Below are 21,637 nucleotides of genomic sequence, written 5' to 3'. Positions count from 1 at the left end.
TGGAGGCATATTCAACAACAACTACAACAAGTGTAGTTCAGACCTCATAAAATTAAAGCATCCCAAAGACATGAGTAATTCCTCCCTTTTCATAAATTTAAAATAAAAAAGCTTGGCTAATAACACAAGAAGCTCTAGCATTTATTATAACAACAATATATAATAACAATAATTTACTCTTGGGTTTTGAATTCAAGATTTCAGAGATACACAAGCTTTCTTGAAATCCAAAAGCAAACTTGCCTTTTGCTCCAATATTACTTTAGCTTCATTCTTCTAATCTCCTGTCTGCAGATATCCTCTGATTCCCCTTAATGCAATGCTGTAAAGATTTCTTCTACCTCACTGAATTATAGGAAATTCAGTATTCAATCTATTACCTTAAATTCTTCGTAACTTAGTTATTTAAGCCAATAGATCTGATTTTTTCAAATTATTTCTTTTTCACAATAAATAAAACCAGTATGTTTAAATCTACTTTATACATTTCTCATGCATGCTAGGCTTTGCTGAGTACATAGTGACTCTTTAAAAAATCAACAGAATTCACCTGTGGCTGGTGTGAAATACTATGTTTTAATTGGAATACCATTTTTTGTTTCTTTTTGTTTCCTTTTTCTTTCTCTCCTGATGAAAAAACCTATTGTGAGAGAAGGATCAGGGAGGCCCAGCTTGGCTCTTAGACTTAAGAAGTGGGAAAAAAGAAATGCCAAGCTGGTATTAATAAAAATGCTTCCTATTGGGAATGAATGGTATTGCCAGGAAAAAAAAAAAGGGTATTTTGCACTTTGTGTGTGAGAAACAAAAGAAAGAAAAACCAAACTCCTTCATTAAAGTTCTAACATAAATACAATTAAAACGTTTAAATTTAAAAAGTCAAATGGCACATATTCTTGCCTTCCTGTGAAAAGAGAACTATTTCCCACATGGCTGACCATCGAATACAATGTCATTGTGCTAAGAGTTAAAAGAGCATCAGTGTAAAAAGAAGATGTCTTCAGATTCTGGAATTCAGAGTATCCAAAGTAAATATCCAGGCAGAACACTTAAAACTGAAATCTGTCACAAAAAGGAATCTTAGTGACTACAAATGTAGCAACTAACCAAAAAGTTATGGCATGAAACTATGGCTGTCACAGATAAACCACCAATTCAGATGGACAAAACTTTAGAAGAGAAAGAAACATTCTTATTTCCGAGAAAAGTATGATTTTCACCTAAAATAATGACATGGCTGTGACACAGCTTTTGGATGGGTTTGTCATCACTACAATTCTGATGGCCTAAAATAAACATAGAAAATATGCTGTAAATTTCCATGAGGTACATCATACCCCTCTCTTTCAGAAACTGTAAAAAAATGCATTTACTTGAAAACTCCTTTAGTCTACCAGAATCTTGTAGTTAAGAGCTTGAGAGAACTTTCAAGCCAGGCATACAGTTATGATGTTAGTGTAAGAGAGCATTCTTGCAGAAGATGGACAAGGAAGGCTGATTTTAAGGTGGCAAACTAATTTTCAGATCACATTTATCTGCATTTGAAAAATATAAAATTTAGAAGCAATTTTTTGGGAAAAAGGTGTATCTAACCCTGCAAGCTTCTAAGTATGACAGCAGGATTTAAACTGAAGTCCATGCAGAGCTGTCTTCAAAGAGAAGCAAGTGGCATTACTGGGACAGGGATTATAAACCACTCCCTACTTCCTGAATCAAACTACATTCAAACCAGTACCATATTTTGTTACTATTTCCTTTATTAGTGCGTATTTCACAGTGGAGAAGCCTACACAGACAATATACTACAACTAAATGTGTCTCTTGGAAACTAGCTATAACATCTGTATCCTGCTAGCAAAGCCCCAAACTGTGGCAAATTTTGCATATAAATCTTTATCATGGCAATTAATATTAGCATTTTAACAGCCATTATCATGAAGCACAATTTAGGGGGATATTGTTATGTTGCTGTCATACTTACAGTTTGTGTCAAATTTAACATATATGCAAGATAAATAAAAATCATGTGTGCAGAAGAACATCAGTGATACCAGTAAAGCTTTTTATTTATCTGGTAATCCAAATATGTAAGGGTTTCCTTCAGACTTCAGTGAACTCAATTCAAAGGTTTCACTATAAGAATGACTACTGTTATTATGTGCAACCATTTGATAAATTATTTCATTTACACTTTTGTTCTAATCCTCATTAAAGACAATACATGAGGCTTATGCCCCACAGCAAATATTTTTAATCACACATACAAATTTAGCACTTTTCTGTCCTTAACCTTTTATGGCGCTAATAAGTAAAGCACAGCTTCAACATATCTCCAGTTCTGCAGTTAGGCTGACTTAGAGGCTGACTGAGACAACAAAGCCAGGGGCACATGATCTACTGAGTTTTCAGAAAGCACATTATATTGAAGGTCCAACAAAATTTACAGAAGTGCATAAAGCAAATTGTTTGCCCCTTAAGCTACCTTTCAAAAAGTTAGTTTTCTTAAAGTTATGTAGTGTAATTATAGTGTAAAAATATGATACTTAAGACTTGCAGAGAGAGCACGGAGTAATAATAGATAAAAAATAGCTTTTGTCTTTGATACTACTATTTCACTCTAAACCACCAGGCATAACTGCTTCTTACAGCTCTTAATTATGGAATAATGATAGTATAAATCCAACTTTGTATTTAGTTAAGATTAACCTCTCTCCACTATAAGTTACAAAAAAGATAACCTCCTATAATCCTAGAACTCTACAAGATTGGTGTTCTCCAGAAGACAAAATGCATTAATATTTATTTAACTTGGACATACAGCAAAAGACTGCCAAAGATTCAAGCTCTGGAAAACATCAGCTAGTCACACAATGCATCCTTATGCCCCAAGCCAAGGCAATGAAATTCATGGACATGGGACGCAAAAGCAAGCTAGTATATAAACTTTACAGATATTTGTCTTAAGACTTACTAAAGAACAACAACCTCTCTTCATCAAGAGCAAGATAGTAGCTTTATCTCCTAATACTAGCCTACTCCTTAGCGTGCAGTCACAAATGAGTATCTAGCTGCCTAATGTAAGTAGAAAAAGAAAAAAAAAATAATCTTTTCTTCAGCACTAACATTTTAATGTGAAAAAAATGTACGAAAATACAGTCATTCTGACATTAACAAATCATATATCATCTCTATTTCAATTCTTCCTCCCCCTACCCTTTCTTTCTTTCTTTCTTTCTTTCTTTCTTTCTTTCTACCAGAGACAGCAGAAAAGACAAGAACAGAGAAGATGGAAAAGGAAACAAAACGACAGAGAGGCCTCTGGGAAGAAAGAATCCTCAAGAATTTATGAACAGAACGATAATCCTGAATTTTATATTTGTGTAGACATTTGATTTCTGATGTTGGCCTACCAGTGTTTTTTGTCTTCTGCTACTTCACTGTTTCTTTTGTATTCTTATCCTCTTCAATTCTTTCTCATCGGTCTAAGGTGTATTACAACACAAGGGACAACACTTAAGTTTTTCATCCTAACAGTTGTCACTGGCCACAACACTGGCAGGAGAAGAAATGTGGCATCAATCTTTTAGGTCTTCAGTGAACTTGACCAGAGTGTACAAGTTGTCTTTGGCCATGCGATCAACTCAATCCCTCTGTTCGTGCAGCTTTTTTAAATAATTAACAACCAAAATCAGTCTGTCCCTGCTTTATGTAATGTTAATTTAGTAATAAATGCTCAAAGGGAAAGATAAGCCTTTTACAAATCTGAGAACAGGAACAAAAATCCTTATTGATTCAAGGCTACATTTTTTTATCAGTTGTGGTGGTCAAAGTTGATGTGACTTTGTCATGGCTCTGTCATGTCTGAAAAAAGCTTTGTGATAAGGGCAAATTTTTCATCATGTCTTGAAATACACAAAGTCTATAATTTTAGAAAAGCTCATAATTACCAAGAATTATGTATCAAAACTGTTTTCAACATATAATCAAATGACATTATATAACGACAAACTATAAAAAAAAAAATCTTACTGTTCTGGTTTATCCAGAAGCTTCAGTTCCTCCTCTTTTGAAGTCTGATAATATTGCTTGATTTTCTCCAGTTCATCCTTTTGTGCTCTCTGAGTGAATTAATATAAACTAATTAGTTACTAATTAATAAGAAATTAATAAATTAGTACTTTTCCTGTTTGCCTGAAAGCAGCAATTATGCTTTTTTCACTGAGAAACAAACTATGCAAAAGAGTAATGCTTAAAGATCTGTGATAAATTCCTTCAGTGCCTTATATGCCATTGACTACACAGGACCATCTCCAAGAGCCACACCATGTGCCCAAGAATATTTTCCAAATACTTCTTGAACTCTGTCAGGCTGATTCTGTGATCACTTCTCTGGGGAGCCTGTTCCAGTGCCCAAACACCCTCGGGGTGAAGTACCTTTTTGTAATACCTAACCTAAATGTCCCCTGACATGACTTCAGGCCATTCCCTCAGGTTCTATGACTGCCACCACAAAGAGAAGATCTTCCCCTTTTCCTTTTGTGAAGAAGCTGCAGGCAGCCATGAGGTCTTCCCTCAGTCTCCTCCAGGTTGACAGGCCAAGTGATCTCATCTGTTCCTTGCATGTCCTCCCCTCACGGGCTTTCACCATCTTCACAGCCCTCCTTTGGATTCTCTCTAACACTTCATATCTTTGTTATACTGTGGCACCCAAAACTGCCCCCAGCACAGCTCAGAGCAGAGTAGGACATTCCCCTCCCTTGCCCGGCTGGCGATGCTGTGCCTGATGCCCCCCAGGACACAGGTGGCCCTCCTGGCTGCCAGGGCTCTGCTGACTCATGTTCAACTTGCCATAACCAGGACCACCAGAGCTTCTCTCCAATGTTTCACTCCCCAGAGTTGCCCCGTCCCAGGTGCAGAATCTGTCACTTCTTTTTTTAAACTTCACGCAGTTAGTGATAGCACAACCTTCTGATTTGTCAAGGCCTCTCTGCCTTCAAGGGAGTCAATGGTTCCTCCCAATTTAGGATCATCATCAAACTTACCTAATACATATTCCAGTCTTGTGTCCAAGTTGTTAAAGAAGACGATGAAGAGCACAGGGCTTAGGATAGAGCCCTGCAGAATGCCACTGGTGACAGGCCACCAGTCTGATGGCACCCCATTCACCATAACTCTTTACACCTGACCATGAACTAGTTGCTCACCCATCACATGATGTGTTTATCCAGCTTTGTGCTGGACATTTTATTCAAGAGGATACTGTGGGAGATAGCATCAACACATTTACTGAAATCCAAAAAGATTACATCAGCTGGCTTCCTTTGGTCATAGAATCACCAAATATGTTGAGTTGAAAGGGACCCATCAGGATTGTTGAGTACAAGTCCTGGCCCTGCACAGGACACCCCAAGAATCACACCATGTGCCTGGGACCATTTTTTAAACACTTCCAGTTGACTGGGACCTCTCCAGATTCCCAAGAGTATTCAAAAATCATCAAGAAAAGGCCTCATAATGACATCACCTAGCTCTTTGAATATTCTTGGATGAATTCCATCAGGCCCCATAGACAAACAGGGGTCCAGCTGGAGCAGCACATCCCACACAAGTTCAGAGTTCACAGTCATGGTCATCCAGCTCAGGGCACTGGGAGCCTTTCAGCACATCATCAGTGTTGAAGACAGAGGCAAAGAAAGCATTAGACATCTCTTTGTCTGTGTCCCTGTTTGTGAAGTGGCCATCCTCATCCTGTAATCAGCTGATGTTATTTTTATACTGCCTTTTGCCATTAACATATTTTAAAAACTTCTTTTTATTCTCTCCCCCCTCCACCAATTCTGTTCAGCTTCAACTCCAACTGAGCTTTGGCTGCACAAATTTTCTCTCTAGAGAGGCAAGCAGCAACCCTGTATTCCTCCCACATCAGTTGACTCTGCTTTCACTGGGCATACATATTCAATTTTTGCCTTGGCTCCAAAAGAAGACTCAAAAGAAAATCAGATAAGCCAACCTTCTGCTTCATCTGCTTGAATACGTACATTTAGGCATTTCCTGCTCCTGTGCCCTTCATAAGGTGGTATTTGAAAAAATAATCTGCACAGATGGACCCCAGAGCCTTCACAAGCATTTTCTCAGGGGACCTTACTCACTAGTTCTCTGGGCAGGCTGAAGTCTGTATCCGAAATACTTTGGTGATTAACCACATTTTTACCCCACCTTTACTTACGTTTTCATATAAGGCTTCCAGTGTCTCCAGATCTACTACAGAGTCATCAACACACAATATAGCTGTATAGAATACAAACACAAATTAGACACTGAAAAACATAAATTAAGACTTCAGTTCTTTTCCTGCGAAATGTACCAAAGGGTTCTAATCCAGATACAGGACATATATGTTTCCAGTTAATATTTTTTTTCAGCATTTTTTCTTGTTCTGATGTCAAATCACAGCACACCTACAAGAACATTCTATAAACTCTGTCTCAGGAGAATAGAGCTCTACTTTTTCTGTCCAATATAATCAGCAGTCAAAGACGCGACCAGTCAAGTAACCAGTTGATTGTGTAGCTGTAGGAGAACATGAGAACAACTGACACCGGACAACGAACAGCACAGATTTCATGCTATCTTAGAAGTCTGGATAGGAAGGAATTGAGAGTGAGAGTATTTAGGGCTCCCTGTGTGCACGGGAAATCAGTGAGATATGTTTGTCTAGGAGCTAGCAATCTTGGTAAGTAGACAAGCAGACGAACTGTAAAAGTTTGCAAGCTATAAATTTGCAAGCAGAAAAGATTGTGCTACAGTTTTTAAATTATGTTCTACAAGTTCACATTTAAGTTAGCTTTATCCAATAGAAAACTATCCACATGACAATTTACAGATAAATCTTTTTCAACACCACACAGACACACATGCAGTATACTCTTCAGTGATTAATTATGCTTCATTACTAAAAATGAGAATTCTAAAATGTTTCCTATCTTAGTTCCAAATATTACTGTGTTTGGAATATGTGACATAGGTGCTTCCAACATTTGCAAATCCCATTACAATTTAGGCAATTGGTATTGGTATTGGAAACTCTTGCTACTGGAAAATTAGGAAACACGCTTCTTCAGGTATTGGAACTCTTCTGAAAACTAAATGGGATTGCTTCATGGTGCTTTCTAACACACTCTAATGTTAAATTCCAGTAAGCTGAGAGATGCACAGTAGAATGGAAGTAACTCTGGATGTTTAAATTTTCTGAAACCAGCTTTTCCTCAAGATTCATAAGTGGACTAGGCACAATTTTTGAACTCATGCTTATATATTACTGAGAACATTAATCCCAAAAGAATCAAGGGCATAACCAGTGAGATGTTATTAGCTACTATGTGATAACTTTTAATTCAAATGTATTGTATTTCCTCAAATGATCCTTGACTGCTTATGAACTTAGAGGATTTTAAAAGCTCTTGCTGCATTTATAATCCATGTTTGAAAGGGGCAAGGCACACATCTTTAAATCATTATTTAAAAGTAATAAGCTTTCGCCTGCTCTACCACCTACCCCATGATTTTACATTGTGAAATTAACCAGCAGGCTAGTAAATTTTCTCTGTGGCAGGCTAATTAATTTTATTAAAAGGTCCAGTGACATTTAGAACGCTTTAAAATTCTGCCTGTCAATTATTATTCTATCTGTTGACATTACACCTAGGTTAGAAGTAAAGAATTGCACAAAAGACAGTATCAATTAAAAAAGCAGTATTTCCAACAATTTCTGTCTTACTGGAAAGATTCAAAACCCTCAAAACTGTAAACAAATGTAAAGCCTGAACCACTGAGATTGACAAAAATCTTTGTTTAAAGAAAACTCCTCAGAGTTTGCATTTATGAGATTCTCTCTTATGTCCTGCAAGACAGTTCCAAGAGCTGCACTATCTTCTCTATCACCGAATAAAATTTCAAAAGAACCTAAGAGATGGAAAATCTCCTGGAAAACTGGTTTCACAGCCCAATATATTTAATTGTTAAGATTAACTATATGCATATCGAGTTCACAAACTTCCCCTTGTGGTTTAACTTTTATCCTATTTTAGCATATTCTGAAATCTGCTTACAAGGAGAAATTTACTTGTCCAGAGCTCTCTAGAAAAAAACCAACATATTGGAAGCAATTTAAACTTGTACTAGGAATGCAAAGCATGTAAGTGATAGTTAAATTTTTATGTACAGATCTATTATAACAGAAAGTAGTTTGATAAAAAGCCACTGTAAGAATATCAAGTGTTACACACCTAGCTGAATATTTCAGCCAGATATTTGTCACCAAAATTGCTCAGGAATCACGAAGAGGTTTTTCATGCTCTGTTATGTTATCCATGTTTCTGTACTCAACATCAGATCTAACAAATCAGCACTGTTTGAAAGTGACAAGATAAAACAAAAAGTGTTTGTGATAACTCTAATGAAATACAATCTGCTAAACCACATTTTTAATAGAATTAATAGTAATCAAGAGATATTGACATGAGTTATTTTCTCTCTTGGAGAGAGCATGTGACTGTATAAAAGTACTCAGAAAATATTTTCTGATTTACTTGCTATACAACCGGTACTGTTATTATTAGCAATGAATGCATAGCCAGACAACTGCAGTTAAAAATCAAGCCATAGAGCTGGATGTCTTAGGATGTCAATGTATGTAGAGACACATTCCCAGTAAGTCAGAAGTACTGCCAAAATCCACATAACCTCCTTTATTTCATCTTTATACATTTTAATCTCTTAGCCCCTTTTTTCCCCATTCAAATGGATTGAACTGAATGCCATGCACATTTGGAGCAGAAGACAAAAATGAAAACATGGACATTTATGAAGATTGGCCCATTTTTTTGAAAAAAAGTATTAATTTTGAAAAGCTGGAAGAAATCTCCAAATTTACAGGTGTCTTCATATTCTTCTTATTCTTAAAATATGGCATATGCAAATACATTCACAGTATTTTGTGCAAATCAGCTTGAATTGGGGCACATTAAAAGACCCTCATTGCACTAGATCAAAGAAAGTAATTATTTTCATTTTCACTTAAAGTAACAAAAGCTTTTTAACTTTTCTATGAAAAACAAAACCCACTTTTAACCATATGTATATTAACTTCATCAAAGTAATACAAACCTTGGTATGTTTTTCAAAATGCTCTTCTTGATACAGTGAATTTAACCATGATATTTTACTGCACTAAGTCTCATTATATCCAGCTTACATAAGTGTAAGTAATATGGCGAAATATCATAAATCCACAAAAGAGGCTCCAAAACAATTAATAGCTATTACAATATCAATCATCATTGGTGGTTTTTACTTTCATCTTGCTTTCTAGTTAGCTGTCTTCCTTACACTGTCAGTTCAGTTAGAATATTTCACCTACACCTCACAATATGTCAAAAGGAAGTAGACTCATGCTGTGAAAAGCTGGTAATTTTATTGGGTTCCTCTACCTTTAAAAAATCTGTTACTTGGCCAAGTCTGGTTTCTGAGATCCTTTTTTGCAGGGAAATTGAGGCAAACATTTTTATGTTGCCTATGGTGTCTGCTCACAAGAAGAAGAATTTATATACACAAGGATCATTAGTGCAGGGTTGCACCCATTAGGATATAATAACCGTCAGCTAGGACAAAAAACAGATCAGCATCATGCATTCAAACTAACAGGCACACATAAAAATACTTGCCAGCTACATTTCACATACTAAGAGCATTGCTTCAAATATAAACTTATACCAAAGGTTTTTAACATACTAACTTCTAAAAAATGAATCTAACAGATTCCCTGCTGCACAGATTTTTCACATATTCCAATCAACTAAAAAATGTAAAGCAAAAAAAAGTGAAGAATTTGAAGCATACTGTGTGCAGTGTATATAGAACTTTAGAACTTAGAGTTTAATGTGAAAAATATACTTATCTCCTCTAAATAAGCTTAAATACCAACAGTCTTAAGGCTGAATGTGATATACAGCCTCACTCCTACTAAACACATTTTTGCTAAATGAGGATTTAAGTTCTGGTGATAGAGCTTGCATATACTCACCAGTATCAAACCATTTAATGAGACAATTAGACTATGAAATATGAAGAAGTCACCTTAACTGCTCCCAAATAATAAAACAAAATTATTTACATTATTTAAATAAAAGGAGCTTGCCAAAGCTCCATTTATTTGACCTAGAAGTACTTAGCTGTTTTAGATACTGCATTCTGTTGAGTAAGGCTTGATTTTATGGGAACATGCAGTCCATCACAGGGAAATTTAAATAAAATTGTGACTGACCTAATCAATTAGACAATGACTGTTAAATACTTGGCAAAACTGCCTGTAATATCCAAACCCTGGTTTTACTTCTGATAAATTGATATGTTACCAACTTACTCAAAGGTTTTCTCCAGTATTAATTGCTATGCAACACAAAAAACATATATGTAATAAAGAAGCACCATGGGCAGGCACAATGGAGGTTTAGAAGACTAAGAAAGCGCAAATCCTGCAAGAAGTCATTAAGAGAAGATTCTGGCACTAATGTTAACCTACCTACATGCAATGGATATCCAAAACAGATCAATAAAAATATATGTTGTGAATTTTCCCAAAAAAAAGGGAAAACCATTTAATTTTACATAAAATCATTTACCAGCTTCTGAGATGGGTACGCAGCTATCTTTATACTTCATGCATAGTATACAGAATATATAGAATACATACATGTAATATTTTGGGTAGGTGGGAAAGTCACAAAACTTTGAAATAACAGTTTAGATGTGCTATGAGGCATAACTTGCACTAAGACAATGCAAACCTATTTATAAACCTTCTGTGGGCTCTTATTAGAGCAATCCCAGGATGATTAGAAATATAATACTGAATCAGAATGGTTATTAGACTGATCATCAGTCTGGTTGGGTTAATCTACAGTTCACATTCTTCCAATTTTTTACTCCCATATGCTAAAATGGAGGGGAAATCACAAAGTTGAAGGAAATGAGTCAGATGTTTCACTTTCAGCATTAGAAATAACCTTTATGCTAAGGATAAATGTTAAGTTCTCCTTTTTTCATACAGGCTATATTGTCAGCATTGTAGTGCTATGGCACAGCTACCACAGTTTTGGTATATGTAGCAGCAAAGTCTGCAGCTGTTCTGTGGGGAACATACTGCACTTTACTACCACAAAGGGTACAAAAAACTATTAACTGAGCATCTGATGTGATCTACCACATCTCAAAGATTTAGTCCCGTGGAAAATACACCAGCATGTATACCAGCAGACCATCTAGTTAATGTGCTCTGACAGCAATCAGCAATATTTGACAGTGAAATATTTCCCCAATGTAAAGAAGCAGAACTTCTGGTGCTCTACAATTTTAGTGGCAAAATGCAGGTACTATGAATGTAGGGAGGGATTTAGGATAATCACTCCTTTGAATATAAGACATCTACACTTTATCTACATCCCATTTTCTGTAACTAAAAGTTTTTCATCTGGGCTGCCCCACGATTTTTTTTTTTCCCGCCAGTTAACTCTTGAACAAGGATCTCAATAGCTCATGGAAAGCCAGTACAGATGACATACACTGCAGAAAGGAGTATTAATATGTGTTTTCCAGTGCACTGCTATTGCCAGCTACTATTTTGCAACTATTTTGTCTCAGTGAGAGGAAAAAGCTAGGACAAGGACCCATACAGTATTTTCACATACAGCTACAATCAGCATTTCCCATTACAAACAAAACTGAAACACCTTGCTGTAGAGCGAGTTGTAGTATTTCAACACCAAAGCAGCCAACAGTGTTGGTTCACAAGTTTGTCTCTCAAGTTGTAGTATTTCAGCTCAACAATGACATGAAAAGACAGAAATGGACTGATATGAAATGGACATTGCTTCTCTAATTGTGGATGCTTGAAGAGTACCTAACAAGTGATCTCTGCTACTCTTCATCTCTTTTTATAAAGGTTTTTAAAAAATGCAGAGAAACAGCCTTAAAATCATCTCAAAGCTATGCACAATTTGATTACTGGTATTTGTCTTTTCAATATACAGATCCTACACAGCATACTGAGTTAGACAGATTTTCTGCCTGCTTCTGCTCAGGAAATGAGTAATATTAATAGTGGCCTAACAAAAAATTTTATTGCCCTCACCAGTACCAGATTCACCAGTGCACTCAGAACACCGAAGTACCCGGATTTGTTCTCTCCCACTGAACAAAAAGCTGAGTAATAGGACAGGTGCAGCATGACAATGTTAACTTTCCCTGTGCATCATAGAACACCACCAGTACCCAAAGTAATTAGTTTTACGCTGTCTTCTTAGACTGTACTCAGAAGCAGTATGGATATAAACTTATCTGCAAAGGATGAACTTCATTCTCTTAAAGAAACACGTGTGGGAGATCCCCCTCCTGAAGTGTGGTGGCTGGCACATTATCAAATGCAAACTCAAACATCTGGATGCCAGATATGGTCACTTGCTTGTTTTGCACTGCTGAGTTATCTACAGAATATGCTGCGAAACTATGTACTTAAATTTGAGAGGATAATCCTATGGATGCAGAAATCTCACACGATTTTAAAGGAAGATGCAATTTTTCTTGTGGTTACTCTTTTGTCTTCTCTACAATTTTGCATGAATCTGTACACACAGGGCAGTTAATCTGAGAATTTCTCTACCTGTATTTTATAACTGCTACCTAAGGTAGATTAACCAGTACATCACACATAGACTGTACATTTATTTCTACATAAATTTACAACAACAAACATGGTCATTAAAGCTTGGAATAAAAATTAGATTTTTTTTCACTTCTGATTTTCTTTTGCTTCAGATTTCTACATTCCCTGTTCTAAGTGGTCGAAAGCTATTAACTTTTCACTGTTTTTCACGTACTGAATTATGCCATAGAAATTGGTGTGACAAAAGAGATGAGTGCTTAATCTGTATGTTTTTAGAGGTAGCTCTTTGCAACTCTACTTAAAAAAAAAAAAAAAAAAAAAAAAAAAAAAAAAGTTGACATTCATGACCCAATGATTACATGCTTTTTTTGGTTAGGTGTTGTCATGCACCATTTAGCCTATTATGATTTTTTTTCATCCAGTGCATTGACAGTCTTCAAATAATTTGTCTGCTGAGAGGCAGGACTGCCCACAGATTTAAATTACACAAAATATTATGGAATAAATTACATTAAAAGAGAAACAAGCATAATTCTAATGTTTTTTTCAGAGTAATATACATTTCTGAAGGTCCTCTCTACAGAACAATGTTTTCCCTGAGTTTTGTGAACCGGTTTTTCACCCTAGATAGTCTCTGAACACAGATTTTGCTTAGAATCAGTCAGACCGCCTTGTTAGTGTATTTTTTTTTAAAGTTCCACTAATGGTATTCCCAAATCCTGATGGTAGCTCCTAGCTGTTTCCATAAGCAAGAGGCAGCATAACCTATTGCTGCCTTGAGCACCACATGTGGTGACAGGCCAGTAATTTGCTACCTCAGACAAGAAAGGGCGACGAGTTCTAAACTTTTCTTCAGTGACAGCACTTGTTTTGGAGTCTTTCTTCTACCAACACTCTAATTTTCATTAAACTTGTAGGACTACATTAGCTACGTCTACAACTGCAAGTAGTGTAGTCTTTAGAAATGCATTTGTAGACAGCAACAGTCCACACTATACATGTTTCAGGGAGTTTTAACTAACTCTCATCTGATCCCGGGGAATTTAGAGACTGCTATACATGGAAATTCATGGCATTCTCCTAAAGCAAATCTTCTCATTTAATTTGATTCTGAAGCATGTTTGTGCGCTCTGAGATTGCTCTGCAATGCAAACACAGCCAAGGGGACAACTGGTACATGTGATTCAAAAGTGCACTGCTGACTCAAGTTAAAAATGCTATTGTATATATACCGGAATATTTGCGTCATTATGTTCTCTTAGATTTGGTATAAATTGGCCAGAAGATTTCAAAAGCTACACAAGTACAAGAACAACTGAGAGAGATAGAGATGCTCTATTTTAGTAGAACGTCATGGCCTGGAAAATAAAAAGAAAACCAATCTCTGGAGATCCTTAAGAATATTACCCAGTTTTGTAATAAAGTTTCTATCCTATCCCTATGCTGCTGACAATTCTGCCAGCAAATTATTTAGACCTTTAGTAATAGTGGTTTTTTTCCATCTCATTCTGATACCTTTCACACAATACTGGCAGAGACAAAGTTATTCCTTCTTTTCCTTATTCCTCTGCATCCCAAGAGACATCTGTAAGCCCTTGTGCTTTTAAAGTGCTAGATGCTCAAAGGCTCTTTTGAAATTAATAATAATCAATGCCAGCAGCATCTCAACACCCTACCCAGTATTTGCATGTGATGGAGGGAAAACAATAGCAAAAAAGGAGACATCAACTTGAGTTGTTCCAGCAGTTGTTTTAAATGGTGAATATTTTCCTTTTCTTAATGTGAAAAAGAAATAAACAATATCCTTAAACAATATCTTTTTAAATCCAGAACATAAGCAGACTCTCAATCACCCCAGTGTTCTCAAAAATCTGTATTTCTCTACAGTTGTATTGGCAAACTCAAATAATTTCTACCAGTAATGGAATTTACAACTGACTAGCCCCATGGTTTGAAAAATGCCGTCCAGTAATTCTCTTTCTGATTCTTACATGGTAACATCAGTTTGGGATGTACTTCTTATACTGTTAATGAAGGAAAATGTAAATATTAAAAAATACTGACTGCATGTTTGAAGTCTGAAAGATTTATGCCCAAGCCCTCCATGTAATTCCTGCTGGTGGACATTTTGCTTTAGAAAAAGCAGGGAACTGCAGGGGAGGAATATGGAAACAGTGTACTGAAAGTGTTACGCTAACTGTAAAGGTACAGAAAGAGTTGTACGTAAATTCAATTCTAGTTTTTAGGTGAAACTTTTACATAAACCGGAATATATTGGAAGAATGATTCTTCTGGTAGTTTAGGACACTATTCAAAACACATTCTGCACTGTCAGAAATTATCTGAGGGCTATGATAAAGTATCTATGCAAGTACAATACATTAAGTATAAGAAACACTTACCTTGTTGAATATCCTTCATCTCCAAGTGCAAACTCGATATTAAAATTCCTACAGTTTGAGACCGCTTTCCATCCAGCAATTTGATAATCTAGAAAGGCGATGCAAAATTATCTGAGATCAAGGGAACACTCTACAAAGGATTCAATCACTTTTATAACAGAAGCTAACTTGTGAATTGAATTCAATGTTTCTCCAAACATCAAACCCTTTTATTAACTAAATGTGACCTTCATCTTATCTTTGTACTCTGCACCTTAACAAATGAATTATAAGACTGAATTCTAACCAGGTCTACTAAAGAACATCACCTCTTACTTGTAGGATGCTGTTATGCAGGAAAAGAAAAAGGCACATCAAATATTTATTCTGGAATATGTTTTTCCCCCCCTATTTCTTTAAATGACATTTAAGAACTATTAAAGACACTGAGTACATCACCAGTTCCTTAGTTTGTCTGGTAGTTTACATTTCAGTGTGAACAGGCTTATGTCTGTTTTTTCAGCAAAGAATCAATTCCTAACCAAAAAGAATTGAAGAATTGTCTTTTTATGCCCTCTCAACACTACTTCTGGAACTAGGCACTACTCAAAGTATTTCTTTTGCTCATGTCTAAATGTGCTTATTCCACACTGTTGACACTCCACAGGGATTTCAGGATTTTTTTCACATTTGGGTACAGATATTTGATACTATAACACACTGACATTCAGTCTGTAATACTTTCTGATGTCAGTTCAGGGGGAGAAGAAGAAAGAGGAGGAAGGGAAACCTTAATGTTATTTTGTCTGGTTGAAATTACTTATAAAGAAAGGGATCAGTGTTGCTCAGATGTTAGAAATGTAAAAAACTAATTTAGTTTATTTAGTAAGGAAGATACGACAAAAGTACATGACAAAATGCAATACAGACACAAGTTCTTCAAAAATACAAAATGTTCTGATCCAAGCAGATGGCTGACTTCATAGTGTTGATGTACAAAAACTATCAAAAATACTAACTCCTATGCAAAATTAAAACTAATAGCTGTTTTCACTAAATTTATATTATTAGTATTTGAATATTTAATATGTATTTCTCCAAATTTAATTTTATTATTTAAATTAAAGGTGGCACTTATATTTGGATATTTAATCATAGCAAGAACTTAATGCAATTATTATCCCTTATTCCTAGAACACTTTCATTGATACTCAAATTAGAGACAGTTAACTGAGAAACTTTATACTAACTCATAAAAATATTTCCTATCTGTATGTTATGTGATTTAAAAATATTTACCTATGAAAATACTTAGTCACTCATCTATACAAAACTAAATTTTTTGACAAATAGAGGAAAAAGAGAAATGATACTGACATTTTCACGTGAAAATGAGATGTTAGTATTTAGAGTACTGAAATTGGATAATATATACACAAGTTGGAACAAATGCTCTCTTGAACAAAGATCTGACAGATATTTTAAGTCCCTCTTCTATGTACTCAATAATAAACTTATGTTAAAGTAGATACTGCATATTTTCTGCCAAATTTGAAAAAAAATCTGTCCTGAGAGTTTTTTCTGTCTATATGTGTAGCACATATGATGGGTATTAAGAAATTAATACTGTGGAAAGTGTTTTTTCAAATGGCAAAGAATTCAGGCCCTTTATCTCCTGAGTACACAAGCAGACAAGATGATTTTGTTCCAAGTTACCTTAAATGAACGCTGTGGAAGCATCACATCCTGCTCACTGATTCTTCTGAGCAAATGTAAGTAACTGCTCAGTTTCTCATGGTCATTTCTGAAGCTTTACATGAATTTGCTGAACTCCGCAGCACATTAACTTCTTACAGGGATAATTACAGGTTTGAGCAGTACACAATTTGTACAGCGTTCACTGACCTCCAAGCTGACCTTGTTCAGGGCAAATTCATAGGTTGTCATAGACCCCATTAGATATGCCTAGTTTGAGGCAAAACCTTTCCAGACTGCAGCTGTTGTAGACAATATGACATCTGAAATCATTCCACTGAAGTATTTTTAAGTGCTACTATATTCTCCAGATATGATCAAACTAGCCCGCATCACTATGCAAGACCTCCCCCTAACCAATTTGTGAGAAGACCCTTAAAGAAAGCCCTATATAATTTTAAAAGTTAAACCAGAGATTAATGATGTAAAACAGCAATTGACTGTATGTCCGCATGCATTTTAGACAAATGTACACATGGTCACAATTACCAGGCATCAAGCTAGATGCAGACTACCTGAAATAGCTTCCATCAAGTAACTGAAGGCTAATAATTAATTCATTAGAGAGCAAAAAGGGAGGACCATGACAACTGAATAGCTTACATTGAGCATAAAACTACTTCAAACCCATAGTTATAATGCTAAGTATTAGCATTATAGTGGAATTTTGTCACAGATTTTTAGAATCAATGTGGAACTTGAAGGATTTTGCAGTTAAAATATATAACCAGTAGTAAAACAGAGAACTAATTTTCAAAGACACTAACTTTAACCAAATAATGGTTATTCTGTCACTAAGGGGGAATTACATGTGTGCGAATTTCAAATAGGAGACACAAAAAAATCACTTTTTCTGTTCAGTAAAAATCAGCACTTTTTTCTGTTCAGTAAAAACATCAGGCAAATAAAAGGAAAGTTTGTAAAGACTGTGTTGAACTATTTAGTCTATGCATTCGAAAGACAAATCACTGATCACCTCTCAGCATATTGGGGTTTGCTTGTAGGTGGCAGCGACAGGTAAGCAGCTACAAGCCAGCTGACGCCAGCTGATGCTGCTGTGCCAGCTGCCTGTTGCTTCTCCAGACTATGAATATATTGTTGTGATGGATGCAGCATCTTCTGGCTTAGTGACAAAATCGTGACTGCTGGTGATAATTCATTTACTTCACTGATCCATAGCATTATTTAATTTTTGTTGTTTTTTCCGCTATTTTTAATCGTTAAGTTAGCTGATTTGCTGTACAGAAGTGCCTCATCTCTCTCAAGTCTTTATAATCTAATTCAAAAGTGAAAATATATCAAAGCTTGACTATACTAATAAATTATTCTGTCATTCCCATTAGAAGGTGTTTCTCTAATGTAGCCAGGAACATATTTCATTAAATACTGTACAGCAGACTTTACTGTTCTGTGAAATTGCAATGTCTATATTCTGTCCCGGACACTTACTGGTACTGAAATCTGAAGAGAATCAGTTTACTTTAGTGATTAAAAGCTTAATCCTTTCTCCTGGTGGTGTATGGATTCCTTCCATAATATTTAAGTTTATTGAGAAAAGCCATAAGCTAAAAAGCTGGCCTGCATATTACAGCAATTCCCTCCATTCCCACTCACTAACTTTTACAGCAAATCAACAGCCTGGACCCATGTTTGGATTGCTGAAACCCTGTTCAAACACAGGAAGAATATCCTGCACAAGAAGCCAAGTATGTCCCTCAAGCCATTCTGCATAAACGCTCCAAGAGTTACCAATGAAATTTCAGAAGCTTAAAACTAGACATTATATCTCATATTCCTACTCAAGGGAGAGCCAAATTTAACTATGTTTTCCTTAAGATGGGTGAAGCAGAGCTTTATATTTTTTAAAGTCTATTTACAATTTTATTAGCTTGAAAACACCACTACATTTAGCCTTTTTCTAAAGTACACACAAATGGCAATTTATCAGGTTCAAATAGGAGGTATGAATGAGCTAGTAAGAAACTTTTCTCAATATCTTTACTCCTATCAGAACTGCAAAAATTAGACAAACCACAGAACAGATATTCACCCTGTGGAAAATTTCTATATTCTACATGACTTCAGGGCTTTGTGATAAAAAAGGAATGCCAGTTATTTTTTTCAGCACAGCATAAAATATAAAAGGAAAGTGAGAGTGCCTCGGACAAGCACAGACTAGCATTTTACTACTTCTGATTCAGTTTGAACACTGTTTATTATCTTATGCAGACAGCTGAAGACAGTCATTGTGTTTCAGCCCTGCAAAGCTTCCAACATTTTCTGCAATATCTGCCCTTCTTGCAGAAACAAAAAAATTATTAATTGTAATTCCTCATTTAGTTAGATGGACAAAAATCTTGCTGACAGGCATATCCCTTTCAGTTAAAAAAATGCAATTCACTCAAAATATTGACACTCTTCGTAAATGAGAACACATGTTAATAATTATGTGAAGTCTGTTAGAGATAATAGACAACAGAAAAGCCATTATCTTTAATGTCCTCCTGCGTCTTTGAAATTATAATCATTGCACTAAAGGGCCAAAAATGATTGATGGACTTTCATTTGGAGCATACACCTGACACAAATTACTTGACATTTACTCTTTTTTTTTTTTGTAAGATGAAGACAGAGTGGCATCACAAATATCCACAACTATCCTGTTTCTTGGAAAAGTATAGAAAATACTTGAGATTTTGAGGATAAATTACTAACAAGTGCTCAAATATATTGGAAAAACTAACATAACATCAAAATATGTGTTAAATCTAGCAATGGAGCTATGAAATGCACATGGAAAAAATTGCAGCAAAGAAATATTTTTTAAATATCACTTTTTCAAGATTACAGAGTCATAGCTTAATATGTAACGACTAATGTCTATTATTTATTTGACTCATATTCAGGTGTATGAATATGAAGGTCTCCCTAAGGGACTTTTGTTTTCCTCCAATAATTTGAACTTTTCATGCTGCGGATTCAATCACTTCAGAACTATAAAGTAAGTATGAAATAAATCCCATTCCTTCGGTGTATTATTTATATACAGAAGTCTCTGGGCAAGTCGGCAATCATCTCTTCTCCATTTCATGCATATTAACTCCAAACATTTACTGCATTATATTACTCTGTATAAGATTATAACATATCTAGTCTTAATTCAAAAATATTTTTATGAGAGAAGAATTATATTTTTAATGTTTAAATATGTTGCATAGTATTTTGCTCTAATATTGGGATATAACTAATATATTAATCTAGCCAGTAAATTCTCCCAACCAGAAAAAAACTAATTCTATTCTCAAGACATAATATCAAAACCTCAGAATACTAATTTTTATCATTATCTACATAATACATAGAACATTAAATGAAGGATTGCAAACATTCAGAGAAAATAAATTCACAAGAACAAGAGTTTCCTCCATTATTTCAGAGGGTGTACAGTTGGAAAAAAATCTTAACATTCTTCCAAAGATGCTACATTTTCCAAAGGGCTGCATGATCAAAGAAGCATGAGCAGCTACACAGTTTGCAGAGCTTCTAAGCCCAGATAAGTATTACCATAATAAACTTCACATCTTCAAGTATATATTTGTGTACTAGAAAGGCACACCTGACCTTCCTTTAACCTATATTGGGTTTACATTGTATCACCATCAAGTGAATGAACTACATTTTACCAAAATAAGTTATTATATTTTTAAAAATAAGTAAAATCACCTTTTATGCAGTCCCTTTAAGTTGTATTACCATTGCTACTTAATTTCCCTTCCTTTCTTCCCCCACATACTTGTCAGAAGCCTCTAGAAATCAGTGCAACCCAATAAGCCATTTCTATCTGGCATGAATGCAACAAATTTGGGAATCATGAAAGTGTTTCTGAAAGAAGTATAGACAGCTGTTTCAATCCATAAGACAATGGACAGAAGGCGGACTTTATGTCTTAATTGATTAACAGCATCAAGATGTTGAAAAGGCACTCAAAATGTCATTCACAGCACTTCTGCACTTCAAGACAGTTATCAATTATATGTGTACCACTCTTAAATAAACTTTCCTAAAGATCTCCAAATACAGAAACACAATTTCCCTAGCCAAAATTTTTCTGCATTCCTTCAGTATCCTTGCTCTTAGAAAGCTTTCCATAATTTTTCTTTGCAGCAGCTGCATGCACTTCATTACACTTATACTGTGTGTCCCAATCAACCTTCTCCTTTCTAGACTAAACAATTATAATAATTTGATTCTTTCCTTAGAGACTACTTCCCTTTTCATCATTCTCCCCCTTCTTGACTCTTTACAGTTAGCAAATTTTCATTGAAGGGTTGTAGTGCCTAAATGTAGATGCAGTTCTTAACTGAGACATGGCTGAGTAGTGTCTTGCAAGCAATACTTCTTGATCTATCAGAGTTCTGCTTTTCATTTTTAGTATTACCGTGATTTGACAATTCATGTTCTTGTGAGCCACTATAATGTCAAGACTCTTTCTGCTGAACTATTAACAGTCAGTTACCCAGCTGTACCCCATCTTATTTTTTAGGTAGCTGAATATTTGTAATCATATTAACCTTGTGGTTAATTGCATTAGCTTTGTGCTTATTTTTGTCTTTCAGACCAGATCTCAGATACATGAAAGCTTTGTGAAGGATCTACTTCAGTACATTTGAAGCCTCTCGCAAACAGGTGGTGGGTGCACCGTTAGTATTCTACTATCCAAGAAATAAGTGAAAATACCAAAGTCACTACAACCAGCAGAGAAGCCCACAGAGTCCACAGTGTATTC

The 21,637-nt window shown here is 35.4% G+C and overlaps 1 protein-coding gene across 1 annotated transcript in view; it reads right to left on the bottom strand.

Moving 5' to 3' along the window:
* FMN1 (formin 1) overlaps positions 1-21,637 on the bottom strand; it is a 125,131-nt gene that overhangs the window by 56,279 nt on the left and 47,215 nt on the right. Inside the window, exons 6-8 of the mRNA XM_041396740.1 lie at positions 15,118-15,205; positions 6,224-6,285; positions 4,027-4,115 (exon numbers count right to left, since the gene is read on the bottom strand). Of these exons, the coding sequence (XP_041252674.1) occupies positions 4,027-4,115; positions 6,224-6,285; positions 15,118-15,205 (239 nt within the window). The remainder of the gene's footprint in view (positions 1-4,026; positions 4,116-6,223; positions 6,286-15,117; positions 15,206-21,637) is intronic.

The sequence above is a fragment of the Onychostruthus taczanowskii genome, unplaced genomic scaffold (genome assembly GCF_017590055.1).
Source record: "Onychostruthus taczanowskii isolate IOZ18803 unplaced genomic scaffold, ASM1759005v1 scaffold1, whole genome shotgun sequence".
NCBI classification, from domain to species: Eukaryota; Metazoa; Chordata; class Aves; order Passeriformes; family Passeridae; genus Onychostruthus; species Onychostruthus taczanowskii.
The sequence above is the reverse complement of the archived record's forward strand: the minus strand, read 5'-3'. Positions and strand labels throughout refer to the sequence as shown.